The 12,180-nt window shown below is 44.4% G+C and overlaps 1 protein-coding gene across 1 annotated transcript; it reads right to left on the bottom strand.

The window, feature by feature from the left end:
* Positions 1–2,719: 2,719 nt before the first annotated feature.
* RRM2 (ribonucleotide reductase regulatory subunit M2) lies at positions 2,720–11,757 on the bottom strand. The gene is made up of 10 exons (XM_073336027.1): positions 11,371–11,757; positions 11,198–11,275; positions 9,835–9,990; positions 8,937–9,053; positions 8,020–8,153; positions 5,904–5,998; positions 5,033–5,166; positions 4,512–4,616; positions 3,900–4,013; positions 2,720–3,410 (listed from the first exon to the last, which is right to left on the bottom strand). Exons 1-10 carry the CDS (start codon positions 11,461–11,463, stop codon positions 3,258–3,260), a joined length of 1,179 nt encoding a protein of 392 aa, XP_073192128.1. The 5' UTR covers positions 11,464–11,757; the 3' UTR covers positions 2,720–3,257.
* Positions 11,758–12,180: the final 423 nt, after the last annotated feature.

The raw sequence follows: 12,180 nt of genomic DNA on the forward strand, positions 1-12,180 counted from the left end.
TAAGTGACATTGCTCTTTTTGGTGGTCTTGATGGAAAAAAGAAAAATAGTACTAACCCATTCTGTAGCCATCATTACAGCCATTGAAATGGAGGACTCCTATTTTGGTTCCCTACAGAGATTTGGATTTATCCTATCCTTGGCGGTAGGGAATCCCAAAGCTGAGAGACTTCCACTCAGAATACATTATTCTCAGGCTTCAATGTTTTCAGCTTGGGGATTTCAAGACACAAATGTCCTAATAAATTCCCACTGCCACAATAACATGGTGGAGGGTTCTCTGAAATCGCAGACCTACCAGAAGGCAAGAAAAGAGAGCTTTGCTTGTCTTTATTCTCATGCAGTCTCCAATTGTGGAGCTGGCAACGTAGCATTTCTAGGGGAAGCCTTATTAGAACTAGGTTTGGCATTTAGACCACAACATGGTCACGGTTAGACTCCCATTAGTTCCTGTAGGAGCCTTATCCTGAACAAGCCTACACCAAAGTATTATTGGCTACTGAGTTTAAGTCCACCCTGAATTCCAAAGGAAACTTGCGGTCAGTATTCAGCAAGGACATCTGCACTTTCTGCCTAAAAGAACCATAGCTACACAAATGAGCACAGGGTGGAATAACTACTGCAAGTAATAACTCAAGATGCTGCAACTGATTACTCACCCAACATCTCCTTATCCCTATCTCCAACCATTCTCAGACGACTTCAACTACTGACCTGTTATCAATATTGCTGTGGCAGAGGCTCAGGCTGAAGCCACCTATTAAGAGCCTTGCTGCCTTGAGGTTTTGAATCCCAAACCCTGCTCTATTTATTTATGATTTTTCTCACCAGGATAGCCTCAAAGTGCCCATCTTGCTGGTTTCAGGGTCCCAAAGGGAGAACAGTCACACACTCACTTCAATGTAATCAACAGTGAAGGAGCAAAGATCATTGTGATCATTCACTCAGTTAATTTGCAAGTCTGCAGACCCAATAGGGCGCCCTGAGCTAGATGCCCCTGCCAGTTGTTCTTGGGCTCTAAAGTTTCAACATGGGAAGTTCTCTTCCAAGAAGAATGTACTACACAGATTCTTTAGCTGCAAACAGAGGTGCTATCAGCAAGATTTCCTATTAAAAAGCAGGATACGAGAAGCTTCTTTCAAAACAATCCTCCTTAACGAAGTGCTCACATCTCACTTTCCCATGTAGACTTTAGGTGTACAATAGGGGAAACAAAGTTGCTGTTAACTGACCAACCCACCAGTAAACTTCACTTTGCCCACTTCCTCAGTATCATACTGAGAAACTACTCATTTGAAGCCCCAGATATGTAGGTAGATTAGGAAATGTCTAGGAAGATGTGATTAGGTTTCTCTTTATGGTTTTGACTCCTCTGTGCTAACCCCAGGTGCTTTTGTTTTGCTTGTAACCTTTAAACTGGACCTTAGGAAAACTATTCTTGATTTTTATCCTTGAAGTTACTCTTAAAATCTAGCGATAGTGAGTTTCCAGTTTTTATTTAACATTTACCTTTAAGAACAGGATTGGATTTCTGTGTCTTAAGAGGTTTGTGCACATGTTTAATTAGCTGGTTGCAACAGCAGATTTCCTTTTTTCCCCCCTCCTTTCTCAGCTCTTCCCTGGAGCAGGGGGGTTTGAAAGGGCTTGAGGGTACGCCACAGGAAGGAATTCTCAAGTGCACCTTCCTGGGCTCTCAAAGGGGTTCTATATTTGGGTGGTGACAGCCTCTACCAATTCAAGGTCAGAGAAAAGTTGTAACCTTGGAAATACAAGCCTAGAGCAGCAAGTATTAATTTTTATAGTCTTTGAGGGCCCCCACCTTCTGCACTTGAAGTGCCAGAGTGGGGAATCAGCCTTAATGGGCACTCATCTCCACGTAAGTCATTTTAAATGACTTACATCAGAGCACTACACCATGCTCTAAGCCAGAGAATAGCTGGAACAGTTTTCTTTAAAGTAAAGACTGTTGTGGGCAAGTCCCATTTCATCTGGACAGTTGACCAAACTCTGCCATTGAGTAAATAACTATATGGACAAAAGCCATATTCCCTCTAGAAACCATTTTTATTCAAGTGCATGTGTCCAATTTCAGCTTTGGCTACTCAGTGAGCTCCAATTTGAATAAGTGGTAACAAATAGATGATTAAACTACTCTGAGATGAATTTAAAGCATCACTGCATCCATTAGGTACCAGATGCCAAAGCTAAGACAAACAGTGGGTTTGGCATTCTAGCCCCTGCATGGCCACTTATGACCATGCTCCTTTTGTTTTGCAGGCTACCTTGAACAAAGATGTTTTTATGGATTAATGCCATATCGCAAGGAAGCGGTTCACAGCTTTGCCCTTCAGATCAGTGTATCTAGTGAAGTGTTGCCTGTGACTGAACTCTAGAATTTGGTTTTTTTGGCTGTTTAGTAACTCACTTATGAAATAGTATTTCCTAAAAGAAAGAAAGCTTCAATTTCAAGCAGAGTCCAGCACATAAGTTTTTTTCCTCTAGTACCTAGAACACTAGACTTTTAATAAGCTTCTCAACTTCCATATAGTTTGTATTTATACACTGCCAGAAGTTTAACAGATCTGTCAGGATAACCAGCAGGTCTGATTCAAAGCTTTATCATTTTAAGTTACATACAAGTAAATAAGCATAAAAACAAAAAAGGTTATCATGCAATGTGATGTCTAAAAGTTTAGTATAAACTCAAGCTTCAATATTAATGTTGCCAAAAACACTACGTCAGAGTTCTTTATTTAATATTAAAGTGCCAGGTTTATGTACAAACTATTACAAATAGTAAAAAGTAAACTTAAAACCTGCTAAGAAGCAGTGAGGTCATGTAGCTTCCCCTACAGTATCTGAGAGCCAAATCTCTCAAATCTAATTTAAGACTGTCATTTCTCAAGCACTTCCAGCACTGAGATAGAAATTCCAGAAACTAGTGATATCTGTGTATAACCTCCCTGTTGCAAGGGATGGCATTTGAGATCACTTCAAGAATTGAGGATTTTTCAGGAAATGATTTTATAACACAAGTTACTCCATCTAAGCATTCTATGAATTAACACCATTGGCAATATCTAATTAAAGAATTTTACTGCTGTAGCTATACTAGCCTCCTCAAAACAGTACCATACCCCCTACACTGTTCAGGAGTGGGATTTCAGTATAATATCCAGTCACAATGTGAATTCATATTGAAAGCAATGTTTCATTCAAAACAGCACACCCATTGTATCTTAAGTGGTCTCAGTTCATTTAAAAGTCTGCATCCAGAGTGAAAGAGTTATCTGTGGGTTTTGACATTACTCCCATCTTCTGGTATTCTCCTACTCGCTTCTCAAAGAAGTTAGTCTTGCCTTCCAGTGAGATATTCTCCATGAAGTCAAATGGATTCTCTGCTTTGAATATCTGAAAAACAAGACTTCTAATCACAAATGGGTTTTCACATCTGGGAGTAGAATGAAAACAAAGAATCAACTGGGAAGTGAGGACTAGGAGTGGGAAAGGCAGTTTAAGTTTACTTAATGCAAAGTAATTCAGTTTATTATCTGGCATGTGAAACCCCTCCCACTCACAGAAGTACAGCATCCAAGGCATGGATGCCTTTTCATCTGCTGCTCTCCTAAAGAAAGGCAGAAGCACAGTGGTTCTTGCAATTGTCCTCTTTCCATCACGGTTTATTTGTCAATATGTATCACATGGGTCTCCATCCAGGACAGTGGGCATTAAGATCAGTGGAAACAACCAACTGGCTTGAAGGATCTTGGCTTTTAGTCAGGAGCTGAAGACTGTCACATTAAATAAATGGTGGAAGCCATTTTACATATTCAAGATTCATAGGAAATATCAAATGAATGCAGCCCTTTTCCAATGAAAGGCACTGCTTATAAATCTTACCTTGCTAAATCCCAGCTCCAACATAAGTCGGTCTGCTACAAATTCAATGTACTGTTTCATTAAAGTGCAATTCATGCCAATCAGCTTTACAGGTAGCGCCTCTGTCAAGAATTCCTGCAGGTATGAAGAGGGGAGGTTAGTACAGAAGGCCTCAGCATACAAACATTTTATTATCTAGAACAGTGGTTCTCAAACTGGTCCACAGACCACTATTCAGGTGGTCCAAAGATAGTTCTCATGTGCGACCACGCAGGCACACACCTTAGAGGGAACTAAGGACCACCCACCTAATTAGTGGTGCTGCGCAGAGAGGGCACATCCATCACAGTAGTCTTAACTTTCTAATGATATTAAAATCACAGTTGTGTGATTTTATTTGTAGAACAAAAAATTTTTAAATATAGTGCTTTTATCCAAAGTGCATTACAATAATTAGCTAACAGTACAAACATTTGGAAAGATTAGGTGATCCACCCTCAGCAATTTTCAAGTGGTCTGCAGGAAAAAAGTTTGAGAACCACTGATCTAGAGCAGTTTCATGGCCTGATAGTTTTCTGTCTTTTAAGCTAAAATGTGAGCATTTACTACCCAAAACAAGGAAGACCTGCTCACCTGCTCTATCCTGACAGCATTGGTAATGACTTCTCTTACTCTTTCCTCAGATGGTTTGTGAATCAAGTGCTTGAACATTAGGCAGGCAAAGTCGCAGTGCAAACCCTGAAAAGGTGAATGTGTAGATATTATTTCAGGAACATTGATTAGAAGTGCCACCTCTTCAAATTTGCCTCTGATTTTAAAAGCCCATAAATCAGACACCATCAAACCCCAGGATGATTTTCCCCTAGAGAAAATGGGTCACTTTGTAGTTTCCGCCTTGGCTTTTGAATGGAGAGGCAAAGTGCACAATTAAGTAGGCAGCCTTCTTACTAGACTTTCCCTCCAATCACCACTGTAGTGGAAACAGTTTATACACTCACTGCCTCAATTCAAGTCTTATTTATTCCCAGATATTGTTTATCCATTTAATTTAGCACCAGACAATTCATAAGAATTATAAATAATTGTTTTGAAACATAAGGTCATTTGTACCTTGTGGTGCACTGTAATAAGAGATTGTTACAAGGTTCTCTCACCTCATCTCTGCTGATGAGTTCGTTAGAAAAAGTGAGTCCAGGCATTAACCCTCTCTTCTTCAACCAAAAGATGGATGCAAAGGAGCCAGAGAAGAAGATTCCTTCCACTGCTGCAAAAGCTACTACACGTTCTCCTGTCAGGAAACATTAGTGTAAGTTTTGCACTGAAGTAAATGTTTACCTAGCCTTAAAATTCAAAGTATACTGAGAGTTTTCCATTCATGAGATTCTCTCTGGAACTGAAACAATGGCTTTCTTCACTACAAAAAACAAGTGTTAAATAACCCATGTACAAGGCTGTAAGAAAATAGTAAGCCAGGATTTCCTCAACACTTCTTTTCTGATGTAGCCATGGCCTGAAATGTTATCATGTTACACTAACATTCTGATCAATTTTAGTCTGTTTTGACATCCTGCAAGTCAGAACCCAGAGTGGTCTGAGAACATATGAGCAAAGATTTAATACTCAAGGGATAATGGGAATTTCAATTGCCTCCCACCTGCCAAGGGAGGCAATCAAGAATCCATAAAGCAGATGAAATATTTATCCTTCAACAGAAGCATAGTTCCTTAGGAGGAATAACTATACATGCTTCCAAGCAGCTACAGAAAAACATACTGCCAACTAGAGACACTGGTCATAAGGGACCAGTTGGAACTAAAAATGCAATCACAGCAAAGGGGAGCCTCTGAGAATAATTTGCTTTATCTGAGACTACAACCTTCTTCCAGAAGGAAGGCAAATAATCACTTGCCCTTTGGCCACACTATCCTTTGGAATGTGGAGAAGCATGGCTATCGAAAGCTTCACTCTTGCTAGGAAAGGAAACATTTAGCATCCAGTAAATGCACAGTTCAGAAATGCACTCACCAAATGTTGCATGTTTGTCCCCAATCCACTGCATGGCCCAGTCAGCCTTCTTTTTAACACAGGGCAGCGTTTCAATGGCATTGAAAAGGAATTCTCTGGAAAGCATATAGTACATTAGAAGGGGAAGAAGTCAACACACCAGTGCAGTAGGTATTTGCAACTAGCTGTCATAACAGATTTGTCGTTGATTAACCTGAATTACCTGCAACTAACCAGCACATTTTGAAACCAGTATTTAAGAACTTTTCTACATTAAGGATTGTCACCTGTGTAGCCACACTGGTGCTAATCCCAGCATAGACATACTGTATATGTGCTATTTATCCCTTATATCAGCCCACCACCACTGTTCCAGAATTCCAGTGCATCAATCCCTATTGTAGTCTGAAGTGTACTCATGGCCTTTCAAACATTTTGGTGCACAAACTGCAGGTTTCAAAGTCTTCTTGTGATAAGCTTTCTAAAAAACTGTAGAACTAATCCATAAACCTTATTTTCACATACTTAATTCTGAAATCTTTCAGGCTCACTTTGATATGTTTACATCAGCCCAAGGTAAGGTTTAGTTTGTTTTTAAAGTTGACAGTTTTAGCACTAGTGTTTTAATAACTCAAAGGCAAAGTTTTAAAGCATCCAGCTGTGTGTATCTGTAGCTGTGAGAAATGAGCATGGTTTACTACATTAGAAAAGACTGGTTGAGAAATAGTTATGACTTGCTGACAATGGTAGTACATAATTTCAGTTTAACCACACAGCAGGCATAGACAACCATTACATGGGAAGATGCACCAAGTTTTAAACCTGAGATTTCAGTGTACAAGTCAAAAAGATACAAGCTATAATGGTTCCCATAGAAACTGTTCTAGGTCACTTAACTTATCAAGTAGCCAATGCAAGTGCCTCTCATATTAGAGTGTAGTCCAGTTTTAAGTATCTATATAGATTGACTTTGTTTCATCCCCTCATTTATCACTTATTGAAGTTAAATCTGTTTTGCTTTTAATCTCAAAGTCCAGCCTCCGGTACAGTTTGTTGCACCTTACTGTTCTGTAATATATAGGGCCCTACCAAATTCATGGTCCATTCTGGTCAATTTCATGCTTTTAAAATTGGTCAATTTCAGTTGTTCATATCTGAAATTTCAGTGCTGGGTCTGAACCAAAATGGGATCATGAGGTGGGTATGCAAAGTTGTTGTAGTGGGGGTCCCAAGATTGCCACCCTCACTTCTGTGCTGCCTTCTGAAGGCAGCACCCTCTTAGCTTCCTGTAGAGTTAGAGGATGTTCCCAGAGATGGAGGTGGGTAGATCTTCCCCATGCTGCTGGGAGCACCCCAGTCGGGTGCTCCTATCTGCTAGTCCGTGCCAAGGACAGATTAAGGGAGGAGCCCCCAGCCAATTTGGGGCCCCCCAGGACAAATGGGTGCCCCAGTCCCAGAGGAAGAACCCCCCAATCCCGAGCTGAAGCAGCAGGGGGCAAAAGCCCCAATCCTGAGCTGCAGAAGCCCACATGGGAGGAGGAACCCCTAGGCTGGGCACTGGAGTCATAGAGGGGGGCACACAGACACCAAGAATGCCCCAGCTGCAGCTGCCAGGTGCAAAAGCCTCCAGCCTGGCAGAAGCTGCTGTGGGAGGAAGCGCCAAGCTCAGCACCAGGACCTGGAGTTGTGGCAGGAGCTGGCCCAGGGTCGGGGGAGAAGACAAAGCCTGGAGTTGAGCTTCTGGGCTGCTGCAAGCGCAGAAGTGAAGGTGCACCAACCTCATTTCTGCACTGCCTCTGGGGGTGGGTCTGATCTCCTCACCAAGAGCAGCCATGCAGGGGATGGACAAATCCTGTCCCACCCCAGCATGGTGGGACTAGCAGCTAGAAGCCCCAGGCTCCCAGCAGGAGGGGAGATCAGATTTCACAGGGGAGGGCTGATTTCATGATCTGACACTTTCTCACAGCCATGAAATTGGTAGGGCCCTATGCCTGCAGAGTTCTCCACGGTATGTTCACCAGTCTAAATTAAATTCTCAATCTTAAAACAATACAGAAGGGACTTAAAACAGAAGTATCACTACTAGATTCCACCAGGACTTTACAGCAACTTGAACATTTCATTATGTGATACTAACCTTTGTTTTGGATCTTTAATGTAAGTATCTATGAGCAGACTGTACATTTCTGAATGTATGTTTTCCATAGCAATCTGGAAGCCATAGAAACAGCGAGCTTCTGTTACCTGTACTTCTTGGCTGAATCGCTCCACCTAGAGGAGAAACCAAACATGACTGTTGCAGAAAGCATTACCCACTTAACATGTTGCAGTTATTTGCTAAACCCCCACAAGTATCTCCAGTTTTGCTGTACACCCCCTATGGTCTGACAAATGTTTTCATGTTCAAAAGCTAAGCCTAGTGTAGTGCATTAGAATAACAGGCTCCTCCTTAGTGCCAGGAATCTTAGGTTCTGGCTTGATCTCATCTTAACTCCTTAAGTATTTGGCCATAAGGTAACATTGCACAGTTTTCCCATCTCTGCTTTATCCAGGGCAGGAAAGTGGAGCATTGATAGAAGTATAGTAATATTTTGCACTCCTGCAGCTAATGAACAAGGATTTTACATCACAGTATAAATGTTATTTCAGTCTCAACTGCCCTATAAGATAAGCAAATACTGCCACCAGTTTAGATGAAGCAAACAAGATTGTGGAAGTGATTCATTCCTCTCCTCCCCCCCCCCAAAAAAGTGCAGTCACAGAGCCAGGTTACCAGACTCCCAAATCATGTATTCTTACAAAGCCATCCTCTTTCCTCCCAAGAAGGAAAGCTTAGTTTCTGAAAAAGTACACAAGAGTCCTGTCTTACAGAGCAATCCCTGATTTACTGAGTGCAACTTCCCCACCCTCTCCCTCACCAAAAAATGGATTATAGATTTAATAGGTTTTACAGCAGAAGTAGCTCAACAGGTGCTATCTCATTAATAGGAGTTTTATTTGGACAACTTTGTTAACAGAATGATTTCCATTTTAGGATTGCTCTTGTGTACTTACCAAATTCTCATTTACAATGCCATCACTTGCTGCAAAGAAGGCTAGGACATGTGAAATGAAATATTTCTCCTCAGGCTTCAGGGACTCCCAGTGTTGAATATCTTTGGAAAGATCAACCTGAAAAACAAAAGCAGACATTTACAATTTTATCATTGTACTAAAGAATGTACTTCTAGATAGATATTTAGAGCAACGTTATACTGTGTATTAAACATCCCATTTTCTCAATGGTCTGTGAACTAAAATACCACTGCAATAAATGAAGTTTAATAGGTTCTTAGAACCACGGAAAGCTGTGCTTGTTTTATGTCACTTTTTTCAAAGCTATTTAATCATACATTTGATATAAATTAATCTTTTGAAGGCAACAGTACACTTAATACACAAGCAGTCACTGCTGGCTCTTACCAAACTTAGGCCATGTCAACACTAGAAAGTTAGATTTGTTTAACTATATTGGTCAGGAGTGCAAAAAACCCACACCCCTGACCAGCATAGGCCAACCTAAGTCCCCATGACAGCACTAAGTCAAGGAAGAATTCTTCCATGGACCTAAATCCACACCTTAGGGAGATGGTTTATGTACACCAACAAGAGAACCCCTCCAATCAGCACAGGTAGTTCTAAACAAAAGCACTACATGGGTACAGTTTTAAGGGAAGACGTACCCTTTGACTGTAAGCTCTTTGGGTCATGGACAATCTTTATTGTGTTTGTACAGCACCTAGTACAATAGGGTCCTGATTCATGACTGAGGCTTCTTGACTTTATTGAAATGCAAATAAAGTAACACTCCGGGGAAAACATGCTCCCTTATGAGCTGGACTGAACTGTAATGTCAGGTGGGTTTGTCCACTGAAGCAACCAGAGCAGGGATTGACTAATGGGAGCCCCTCACCTCTTCAGCTGTCCAGAAGGAAGCCTCTGCTTTCTTGTACATCTGCCAGATATCATGGTACTGGATGGGGAACATGACAAACCGGTGGGGATTTTCCCGTAGGAGGGGCTCATCTTCCAGATTGCTAGGAGCTTGTGTCACTGCTTTGGGTTTCAACTAAAGGAGGCACAACAGGAAAACTTGAGTTCAACATTCCCAGTATTGGAGACCTCCCATCCCAAGGATGGGATGAGAGTGGGAAGGAGAGGAGGAGGAAGAAGAGGCAGGAAGCAGCTGAGGAGGGGCAGAAAAAAAAAAAAGACAGGGAATTCCAAGGAGGGAGAGTTCATAGAATATCAGGGTTGGAAGGGACCTCAGAAGGTCATCTAGTCCAACCCCCTGCTCAAAGCAGGAGGGATCCCCAATTAAATCATCCCAGCCAGGGCTTTGTCAAGCCTCACCTTAAAAAGGTCTAAGGAAAAAGATTCCACCACCTCCCTAGGTAACCCATTCCAGTGTTTCACCACCCTCCTAGTGAAAAAGTTTTTCTTAATATCTAACCTAAATCTCCCCCACTGCAACTTGAGACCATTACTCCTTGTCCTGTCCTCTTCTACCACTGAGAATAGTCTAGAGCCATCCTCTTTGGAACCCCCTTTCAGGTAGTTGAAAGCAGCTATCAAATCCCCCCTCATTCTTCTCTTCCGTAGACTAAACATCCCCAGTTCCCTCAGCCTCTCCTCATAACTCATGTGTTCCAGACCCCTAATAATTTTTGTTGCCCTCCGCTGGACTCTTTCCAATTTTTCCACATCCTTCTTGTAGTGTGGGGCCCAAAACTGGACACAGTACTCCAGATGAGGCCTCACCAATGTCGAATAGAGGGGAACGATCACGTCCCTCGATCTGCTGGCAATGCCCCTACTTATACATCCCAAAATGCCATTGGCCTTCTTGGCAACAAGCGCACACTGTTGACTCATATCCAGCTTCTCCTCCATTGTAACCCCTAGGTCCTTTTCTGGAAAACTGCTGCCAAGCCATTCAGTCCCTAGTCTGTAGGGGGCATGGGATACTTCTGACCTAAGGGCGGCGGGGGGGAGGGAGAGCCCAAAGTGGGGCGAATTGGGGTTCCCCCGACTGAGGGCGGGTAGGGAAAGAGGGCGAGGGGGGAGGCAGAGCCCGAAGAGGACGGGGGAGGTGGAGGAAGAAAGGGTGGGTGAAGCCGCCCGCGCGCTGGCGGACAGGAGCATTTGGCGCCAAAACAAAAAGCTGCGGGAGGCTCCCCCTGCAGCCCGGCTGGCCGCCCACTCTCCTTCCCGCCATCCCCAGCCCGGCTGGCGGCCCACTCTCCTTCCCGCCATCCCCACCGCCCCGGACTCACCGGCTTCGCGTCCGCCTCCTGGAAGATCTTCCGAGCGGCCCTGGTGGCCAGGACCCGCGTGGCGCTGAGCGCGGGGGGCTGTAGAGACACAGACAGCGGCTGGTGAGAGGATCCGGCAGGGGCCGGGCGCCGCGCCCGGAGCTGGGGCGAGGGGGGGTGACGGGGACACTCACCGTGTTCTCCTTGTCGGTCAGGACCAGGTTCTTCATGGGCGACAGGCGGGGCTGCTCGTTGCGGACGGAGAACGGGGCCCGGGCGGGGATCATGGCGGCGATGGCTGGCGGGCGGGCAGAGACAGGCGGTGACTCCGGCTCTCACAGGCAAAAGCGACGGTGGGGCTGCGGCGCTCCCGGGGACACTTTATATTCCCTTCGAATTTGGCGCCAGAACGCCAGGCTGCCCAATCACAGCGCCAGGCACTGCGCCAATCCCGAACGGGGCCGTCCCCGCTGCGCTCCCATTGGCCAGGGACCTGGCCGCGCCGCGCTCCCCGTAGTCCCACACGCGGGAGCCGCCAAAAATTCCCACCGCTCCGCCCTTCTATTGGCCAGCGCCTCGCCACCCCGCCCCTCAGTTTTACACAAATTGGCATCAGCCTAAAGTCCTTGCCCTCCGCCTGGACGCTTCCATTGGCCAGAGCCTCAGCTGGACACGCCCCTGGATCCCCCCCCGTCCCCGCGCGCCTGGGTTCCCTTTTCTTCGTACCCTTTGTTGCGTTGCCCCGCGCCCACCGGGGGCAGGACAGTCTGTTCTTACCCCACTCTCACTTACAGCGCGGGCGGGTGACCGCATGGGGTGTTTGCAGACTCCGGAAAAAGGAAAAATGGATAAGGGGTGGCAGAGGGGCTGGCTGCCTTAGAGTGCTGTCTCCCCAGAGCTGCTGATCCCCATAGAGCACTGGTTTTTAACCTTTTTTCATTTGCAGACCCCTAAAAAGATTGGAATAGCGGTACAGCCCCCTTTAGAAATCTTAGGCATAGTCT

This window comes from Lepidochelys kempii, chromosome 3 (genome assembly GCF_965140265.1).
Source record: "Lepidochelys kempii isolate rLepKem1 chromosome 3, rLepKem1.hap2, whole genome shotgun sequence".
In the NCBI taxonomy this organism is placed as follows: domain Eukaryota; kingdom Metazoa; phylum Chordata; order Testudines; family Cheloniidae; genus Lepidochelys; species Lepidochelys kempii.

Coding starts and splice junctions, on each gene's coding strand:
- RRM2 (XM_073336027.1), bottom strand. CDS start 11,463: ATGATCCCCGCCCGGGCCCCGTTCTCCGTCCGCAACGAGCAGCCCCGC. Junction 9,991..11,197: donor AGGAGGCGGACGCGAAGCCG/GTGAGTCCGGGG, acceptor TGCCTCCTTTAG/TTGAAACCCAAAGCAGTGAC. Junction 8,154..8,936: donor GCATTGTAAATGAGAATTTG/GTAAGTACACAA, acceptor TTTCTCCTCTAG/GTGGAGCGATTCAGCCAAGA.